Source organism: Trifolium pratense, linkage group LG4, assembly GCF_020283565.1.
Source record: "Trifolium pratense cultivar HEN17-A07 linkage group LG4, ARS_RC_1.1, whole genome shotgun sequence".
Classification (NCBI taxonomy): domain Eukaryota; kingdom Viridiplantae; phylum Streptophyta; class Magnoliopsida; order Fabales; family Fabaceae; genus Trifolium; species Trifolium pratense.
In genome coordinates this window covers 27845408-27854239 of record NC_060062.1, presented here as the reverse complement: position 1 = coordinate 27854239, position 8832 = coordinate 27845408, and the positions used below count along the sequence as shown (strand labels likewise).

At 33.8% G+C, this 8832-nt stretch overlaps 1 protein-coding gene across 1 annotated transcript; it reads right to left on the bottom strand.

Annotated features, from left to right (window-relative positions):
- Positions 1 to 413: 413 nt before the first annotated feature.
- Positions 414 to 7998, bottom strand: LOC123920157 (serine hydroxymethyltransferase, mitochondrial-like). Its single transcript, XM_045972342.1, has 15 exons — positions 7740 to 7998; positions 7583 to 7633; positions 7290 to 7376; positions 7078 to 7199; positions 6895 to 6971; positions 5720 to 5844; positions 5044 to 5136; positions 2982 to 3074; positions 2692 to 2889; positions 2267 to 2371; positions 2054 to 2119; positions 1833 to 1910; positions 1258 to 1369; positions 1048 to 1158; positions 414 to 920 (listed from the first exon to the last, which is right to left on the bottom strand). The coding sequence occupies exons 1-15, from the start codon at positions 7800 to 7802 to the stop codon at positions 772 to 774; spliced, it is 1530 nt and encodes a 509-aa protein (XP_045828298.1). The 5' UTR covers positions 7803 to 7998; the 3' UTR covers positions 414 to 771.
- Positions 7999 to 8832: the final 834 nt, after the last annotated feature.

Below are 8832 nucleotides of genomic sequence, written 5' to 3'. Positions count from 1 at the left end.
TTATAGACACAAGTGTTGAAGGAAACACAGCAACTTATCTCTAAAATGATGTATAAATTAGATTGATGATATTTACATTGTAGTTTTGTCTTGGTTCTCTTGTGTCAAAAGCAATGTAATGAATGGTTGTACTTTCAATTTGCATATATTATGGTTCTATTAATTTGCATTGCAATTGTATTGTTTATTAATTAAAAGGAACAACTTTTGATAAAATACAACCAATACAAATCAAAGGCAATTGACTCAAGCCAATCCAATACAATCCAAAGCGACACTAATAAGATACGTATAAGATATCAAATCTTGATACTACCAGGTTAGAGAAAGATAAAATTATTTGAATTCCCTCAAAAAATTACATTACCTCAAAATATTCCCATCTAAACACACTCGTAAGTGCAATGCTACAATGAAAAAATAAGGGGGAGTTTTATTTCTTCAAAGGTGAAAATACAAATAAGAAAACCACAAATCCAAAAATGCTCAATTTCAGTTTTGCTACACTACTACAAAATTGATCATTAAAAGGAATTTTCCACTCCAAATAATTAATATCTATTCTCAAGTTTGAAAGAAAATGCTCAACCCTAATACCATATAAAATGGTTTATTATCATTGAAAGAAAAGTGTTCCCTTCTCTTTCACTTTGACCATTGATAATACAATTCACAATTTCTTCCAAGAGCAGAGTACGAAAATGTTCAGCAACATATCCAAATTTGTGTTGTTATTCCATAAACCGGCAAATAAAACTCCACATGTCATCTTCACTTATTATACTTCATTGTCTCTTTCTCAAAACCGATTGTGGGAAACTGCTTAGCATAATCTTCTACTTCACGGCGGAGATTAGCAATTTGAGATTGAATTTGTGCATCTGACTGCATAGCTTCCACAAAATCTTTCAACTTTGTACCTGAATTTATTTTAATCAATAACAAGAGTCAGCCAGCATAAGTGCAAGTCCAGATACCTTGTTTTGCATTCAGAACAGCAAATGTTATGACAAATAAAAAACTATGATGCAGGAAGGTAGAATCAACCTTTTGAATTTTCCTTAATCTGTAAGGCTATTTTGACTGCCACATCAAAGTAGTCAGCAACTTTTTTAAAATCGCCCTCAATAAAACCCCTGGATGTGAGAGCAGGGGTTCCTGAATCATGAAAACATAACATTAATCAACATGTAATTATCGATCCACCAATATATTTCATTCATATTAAAACATTACAGGCAGAGCCAGAGACTGTACCCATTCTGATGCCCCCAGGAACCATAGCAGACACATCCCCTGGAACAGTATTTTTATTGGCAGCTATATGGACTGATTCTAACACCTTTTCAACCCGTGAGCCATCAATGCCCTGTCAACAAATCAAACCAGGTAACAATATTAACATCTTTACAATCTAGGGTTAATCTAAATAATAGAAACAGTCGATAAAATAACTTGGTCATTTAACAAACACTTTGATTTATTTGAAGGTTCTAAGAACTGTCTAAATAGAAAATCTTATCATTCAGCATTTCAGCCTATCTATTATCCCAAAATAAAATGTCCCTCATAATTATTTTCTTTAAGAACAACGCCATTAAACCATATGTCACATTGTTCCCTGTTCATTTCAAAAATACTAAGGAAGGAATGAGGCTTTGTACAAAACTCAATGTAATAGCTGACTTACATTCTCAGTACTCAATTTAACTGCAACCTTAGCATATAAAGGTTGTTCGTAAATTGACAAGTATGAACAAAATGGCACCATACTATTTCTGAGATAAAAATATTACCAAGAAATTTTTAGACGAAAGAATCGTAACATTTACCATGTTTCTTAGGTTCACCAACACCAAATGGTTCTCAGTTCCACCAGATACAAGGTCATAGCCTTTCTCTAACAAACTCTGGAGATAAATTAACATAGCAAAGTCAAAAATAACAGTAAAATTTGTCAGGCTAAACAATCAACAGAAGATACACCTAATAACTAGTTTTCAATTGTTTAATACAGCACTGCTGTTCATCGTACAAACCACATTCAGGTTACCTGTGCAAATGCTGAGGAGTTACTCAGAACTTGTTTTTGATAATTCTTGAATTCTGGTGTCATAGCCTACAATAATAAAATGAAGAAAAAACTTAAATTGCATCAGCCAGACAAATATGCACAAGGATTATTTTTGCTTTTATACTGAAGTACATATTTGCTAAAAAAAAACTAAAATGACTTTTCATTTCTTCAACTGGTCAAATAAAGAACCTGCTTCAGTGCAACTGCTAAGCCTGTAATAGTGTGATTGTGGGGACCACCTTGAAGTCCAGGAAAAACAGCCTGATTTATTTTGTCTTCGTAGTCATACAACACCTGTCAGGATGAAATTCAACCCATGAAATTTTTGTTGAAGTTAACTAAATTAAATTGTTAGATTTTGGACTAGACTGAACCTAACTCAACCCCAAAAGCTAATTTGCCCATATACCCAGTTGATGGATTTTAACACACAGGAGTTTGGATTTATCACTTAAAATAAAACTACACACACATTAACTAATAACATAAACAACTTCATGGAAGTTATGATAGATTGATGCTCATTCTTTTTCTTCTTTTGTGGGGGGTACTCTATTTTTAATTCACTTTTCCTTATAATATTAATAGCATTAAATTTAGCATTTCAAACTTACGTCCTGCCCTTTCTTGTTTATCTCTTTCACGCCCTTCCTGAAGAATATCATAGCCCCACGTGGCCCACGAAGTGACTTATGTGTTGTGGTTGTTACAACATCAGCGTAATCAAAAGGAGAAGGAATAACACCTGCAGCAACTAATCCACTGATGTGTGCCATATCAGCCAACATAACTGCCTTTTGTTTATCACAGACCTAAAATAATTCATGTGTGAAAAATACAATATCATCACTCCTTTGTTATAAAGGTTCAAATATCTAAGTCTCTATAATCAGATATAGTTTACCTTGCGAATCCGTGCATAATCATAAAGACGGGCATAAGCACTAGCACCAGCAACTATTAATTTTGGCCTAAAAAGTGCAGCACTTTTCTCCATCTGCAGGTATTAGATGAGTCAAGGTATAAAAGACATGCTTAAACCCATGAAATGACATGCATGAAAGATGAAAATCATTGTGAATAAGCACAAACCTAATGCCTCTCACCATTCTCACAAAAAAAAATTGTTTATTGTTTTTACCATTTGCTAGGAAACTTAATGTGATAATAAAGAATAGATAGCATAATGATGAATGGTGTGGTAATCAGCTACAAAGCTGACAAACATTTTGAATCTGGGCATGAAAATGATTAAATTTATCTGAGAAAGCATGTATTGGCATAAGAATAAACAATGGTAAATGATGTGCAAAACACATTTGATTTCTTTTTTATGTGGTACAATAATGAGTAAAATTCAATAACATAAACTCATGAAAAGAAACTAGTCATATTTGAAATCTAACTGGAACTTGTATTACTAAAATAGCAAAATGGAATCTCCCACCTAAAAATAAGGAAAATGCCTCTTGGTTACACCAAAAGAAAGAGACAAACCAACATACAGGTATTGCTGACCTCCATGCCCAAAGGACCCAAACCTTTATTTTAGTTTTTGTTTAATTCAAGCTCTCTATTCCAGTTTTATATGAACCAATTATACCAAAAGTTTGTACTATCATGAATGAGTTTAAATTGCATCTCTGACACCCCCACCATCGCACAAGCGCTCCCTGGACTTGAAGCACGGAAATTGCACAAGTATACCTACCTTCTGTGCTGAAATTCAATCAATCATAAGAGAAACTGGGACGGATGACAATGATCAAACACTAAGATCACTTGTACAAGTTGTACATAGAAGCTCTGATACATGTCATGAGCCAACTATCTATCCTAACAGCTTATGCTAAAAGATGTGAATCATGAATGATTTTGTATCAAATCTCTTGATACGATCATGAGTTCCCTAAACATGTGGAAGGAAACTTATAAAAAAATGCATAAAAAAATATTTGGATGAAGATGCTTGAGCCCAACTTGAAGCCCAATTCATATGATAAGAAGCATCTTTGGGCTGAATTGTGGTCTAATAATATTGGACTAAATAAAAAAACAATTAAGTCCAATTTTCTTTATTTTTATTGTAATTTTCGTTTTTGGTATTAGGAGAGTTTTTAGATGACCTTTAGTTGCTCCCTAGGCTCTCTAGATGCTTCCTAGTGGTGCACTAAGTCATTATAGTGGCTTGTGGGAATTTATAAGCATGTTAGTGGAAATTTTCTAAGTCCTATGATGAATGTATGGTAGTGGACAATAAATCCTACTATGTAAGGATATGCTATAAATAGGACTATCATGTACTTTTCAAACAGCTTGGAATATAATCTAATTTGAGAGTTTCTCTTGTGAGAACTTTTTCTTTGTTCTTGTGATAAGAACATTGTTCTTGAGATAAGAACTTTATAGTGTTGGTTCTACCGGCAGGTCGCGGTTAGGGTCGCACTTTCTTTGATAACTTTGGTTCTACCGGCAGGTCGCGGTTAGGGTCAAGTTCCTCTTTTCCTTGATAACTTTGGTTCTACCGGCAGGTCGCGGTTAGGGTCAAGTTCCTCTTTTACCTGTTTTCAAGACGATCCTAAGCAGTCGCTTATCATCTCTTAACAAAGGGTTTTTGTTACAAAACAAACCAACAACAAGCTGATGGCAAACCTTTCCTCCGTGCCCACACTGGTTTCCCAATTCTTTGTAGCCATTCCCTAATTATACCTTAGTTATGGGAGAAGCTTGATCAATATCCTCATCTAATAAATGCAGTTTCTACTTATAGTTAATGATTTAAACACCATGATCTCTCCCAATACAAACTATAACCATACATTGAATGAGAAAATACTGAGCTCATTGGCAAAGATAAAGGTGACGCCAACTGAAATAAAAACAGTACAGACTATTTAGAATTAGAAAATTCTCTTTGATGAAAACATACATGTCCACAACATAGAAATACAATGGTACCTGCCTACCTGGTCATAATCAATATAACCAGTGCTCTCGTCCAATCTGTATGGCATTGTTTCAAAGAATATAGATACAGCTGATATCTTCTTGGTGTCAGTCTGCATGACACAGATATAAATAAAATTTAATATACAGAGAAATATAATACACGTTTTAATAATTTTAATAAATACAAATTCATGTTACAGTTGAATTACATAAATGACATCATTTGGCATGTATTGGTTGAATTTTGATCCAGAAAATGTTATAAATCAACTTTTAACAGCAAAATGAAAATTGGAAGGTTAATGTCAATCGAAAGTTGTGAATAATGAGCCATTTTGAATAGAACATGGAAAAAAAAAATCTGCATTGGCTTAACCTACAAATGCTATAAAAATTATATCAAAATCCCACAACTTACACAAGAGTGGAATAATCGGAAGAGATAGTACATGGAATTGCAGGAGAAGGATTGTGAGTGAGGTAAAATTAGAGGTCTTTTTGGATAGATTGAAGAGTTAGAAGGCATGTCATTTGCAATTTATATGCACTATACTGTTTTGCAATTTTATGAGATGCAGATATTTTTATAAATGTTTTGGGTCTATTGAAATTCTTTTTACGATATGAGTTATTGCTACAACATTCATTCATCGTGCAATGACAGCAGGTGAATAATCAAAAGCAGAACTTAACCTGATATCCATGTGATAGATGCCCACCATGGGGAAGATCGAGTGCCATAATTCTCTCATGAGGTTTCAATAAAGCAGTGTAAACTTGGAAGTTAGAAGGGGATCCAGATAATGACTGCACATTGACTGTCAAAGCAGAGTATGCATGTAAGATTCCAAAAAAACAAATCAAAATTTTGTTCACCTAAATTGCAGAGCAAAATAATAGAAAAGTCATACATAAATGATCCCATGAAAGAACATCATAAATTCACCACAAGAATAACAAGCTAATTACCCAACAAAGCAACAAGGAGGCTAAAATATTATAGTACATCAAAAGAAGGAGGAGAAAATTATTCCAGTTATATAAATTTCTTTAATGAGTAAAGGAGAGAATAAAAACTGTCTTTTACCCAGCTTTAAAATATAATGATTTAATTTGGTATTTCAGATGTTCACCATATAAGTGTTCAACAAGCTAAATTATTTTGCAGCTTGTTCCATTAATAGTAAAATAACTTTCAGTTGACCAGAAACTGAAGCACTAGACCCTGTGAATTAAAAAAGAGCAACCATGTTTTCTAATATATACAGTACAATGTAAAATGAGAGAAAGAAGAAAAGAGAATAAAAAGGAAATACATAAAACATCAAAGACAGCTGTTTTACAACAAAAGAAACTAATTTCACTCAAAATGTTCATTTCAACGCACACGCAGGTAAAGTTTACAGAAAAAAACAGAAAATTAATATTTTGTTCTGTTTTCTTGGTTATATCGTTTCAGTGGAACCAAGATCTACCATTTCTTTAATCTCGTGCCATGTTTTTGTTCTGTTTTCAAATTGCACAAAACATTGAATAGAACCACATGTCCTGTTGTGCGTCACTCTAACACATATGTGTAATGACTCTCCATGACTGAAACAAATATACTCTAATGTGATTTAAATATTTGTAAAGTTGTAATCACTATAATCAGGTACCTTGAATCCATGATTACCAATAAAAACAAGATATATTGGCAATGCTTTGCAGTTAGCATGGAGTAGCAAAAATTTGAACCAAAAAACAAATCAACAACTGAACAAATAAAAATTATAATGTTTCCAAATTCTTAGTCATTCATAGATGACCATTCTTGGTAAAAACTAAAGAAACTCAAATTGCAACATCAATGTTTATCATTTATGTACCTCCCCATTTTGCTGGATCCAACCCAAAAGTTTCCAATGCACGCTTCTGACACAAGGTCTCAGCCATGTCAATGTACCTTATCAAATTATACACAAAATCAATCCATAACAAACTTCTGAAATTTAAAAAAAAAAAAAAAAAAAACAAAACAAAACCATAACCAGATCCACAATTTCACATACTCATTTCCACCATAGTATCTAGCACCTGGATAACCTTCACTGTATTTATTCGTCATAACTGATCCAACCGCTTGCATAACCGACAAAGATGTAAAATTTTCTGAAGGTATAAGTTCTAGTCCCTACACATTCATAAAAGATAAAAAAAATGAGAACGTTATTCTCTGTTTGGTTCTTCCAAAAAAAACTGTAGAAATAAACTCCGATCCAACCTTCCATTGACGAGATTTTTCGAGTTCGATAATATCTTCGATCTCAGGATCCACCACTTCAAGAGGATCGTTTAGCTGCTTAATCCACTGCAATTTTTGAAATTCTAGATCAAAACAGATGCAAAAACGAAACATATATAAAGCGAATATTCAGAATCACGGCAAGGTGATTTGGTTAAAGTACATATGTGAAATCACGGCGAGTTTAATAAAATGACGGTGTGCAGGAGATTGCGCCGCCGTGAATTAAAAAATGAAATGAACGGAGTTTGTTGAATCTTAAAAGTGCTTACATCGGGATGAGATTTGTGATTCTTCTGTTGTGCGGAGAGAGAAGAAGATGACTGCAACGAAACATGGCGCAAAAACGGTTAAAACGTAAACGGGGAAATGAAAAAGCAGATTTGATCGATAATGAGATGTTTATAGAAGATGAGGTTAGTTACATACCATGCGATAAAGAGAAGCGGTGTTGTTGATGGAGGATGTGAGTCTGCGAAGAGCCATAGCCATTGTGGAGTTGTGATGGTTCTTCGTTTTCTCTTTTCGCTGTTTGGTGAGGAGGGTAGTGTTGGTAATGGTATACTATATATATGGGATGGCGGTAGTGGAAGGTGAGTGAGCGAGGTTGGTGGTGATGTTGATTTGATTCTATATACTACCATTTTTTATGCAAGAGAATGATGGTGTCCGTGTCTGAATGGAGAATGGATCTCTCTTTTTTTTTTTTTTTTTTTTATTTCATTACATGATATTACTTACGATGTTTTAACAGCCATTATTTTTTTTTTTTTTTTTTTTTGAAGCATGAGGAGTGCTAGGGTCACACCCTCTAACACACTCCTTTAACACATACCAATTACTATTAGCCATGTCATTCCATTTTAATTTCCTTTTACCTGATAACCGGTAGTGCAAGTTGCTCAAAAACATTTTTTATTTTTTTATTTAAAAAAAAAAAAACTGAATTGTCGGTTCTCCTTCTGTCCTTCACCACATGGTTCCATGGCTTCATTCTAATCTGTCCATGGCTCTTTCCCTTTCGATCTGTCCATGGCTTTTTCACTCCTTTTGATTTGTATTGTGTAAGCTCTCTGTCTTTTTCGCCAGGTTCAACTTGACCCATCTCGTTTTTGTTAGCCGCCACCGTATCGTGTTTGCTATAAGCTCCGGTGACCATTAATGTCAATCTTGGTCGACAGTTCATGTGGTCGTTGAGAGATGAGTTCTATTTTTGTTGCAGGATTTTTCAGATCTAGTTGTGAATTCATCAGAACTTTCACGTTTTGGAAAGTAAATTTTTCTATGTTTGAGTCAACGATGGATGGAAGACGAAAGAAATTAGGAGTATGCACGGATCTAAACAAGTTGCATCACTTGGTTCAATTTGTTATTTTAGTATAGTAAGCACCTTTGTGTTCCACATCTGGTTCAATTTTTGTGTGAAATCTATGAGAGCATGAACAACCATGGTGTGGAAGAAGATGAAGTTAAAATCTACATATAATAAATAAAAAATATAAAATAAATGGTTTCTAGAATG

What these genes read in the sequence shown, in the direction of transcription:
- LOC123920157 (XM_045972342.1), bottom strand. Translation starts at nt 7,802, where the DNA reads ATGGCTATGGCTCTTCGCAGACTCACATCCTCCATCAACAACACCGCT. An exon ending in ATCACAAATCTCATCCCGAT is followed by an intron (nt 7,377 to 7,582) that starts GTAAGCACTTTT and finishes CAAAAATTGCAG; the next exon opens with TGGATTAAGCAGCTAAACGA. An exon ending in ACTCCTCAGCATTTGCACAG is followed by an intron (nt 1,911 to 2,053) that starts GTAACCTGAATG and finishes ATTTATCTCCAG; the next exon opens with AGTTTGTTAGAGAAAGGCTA.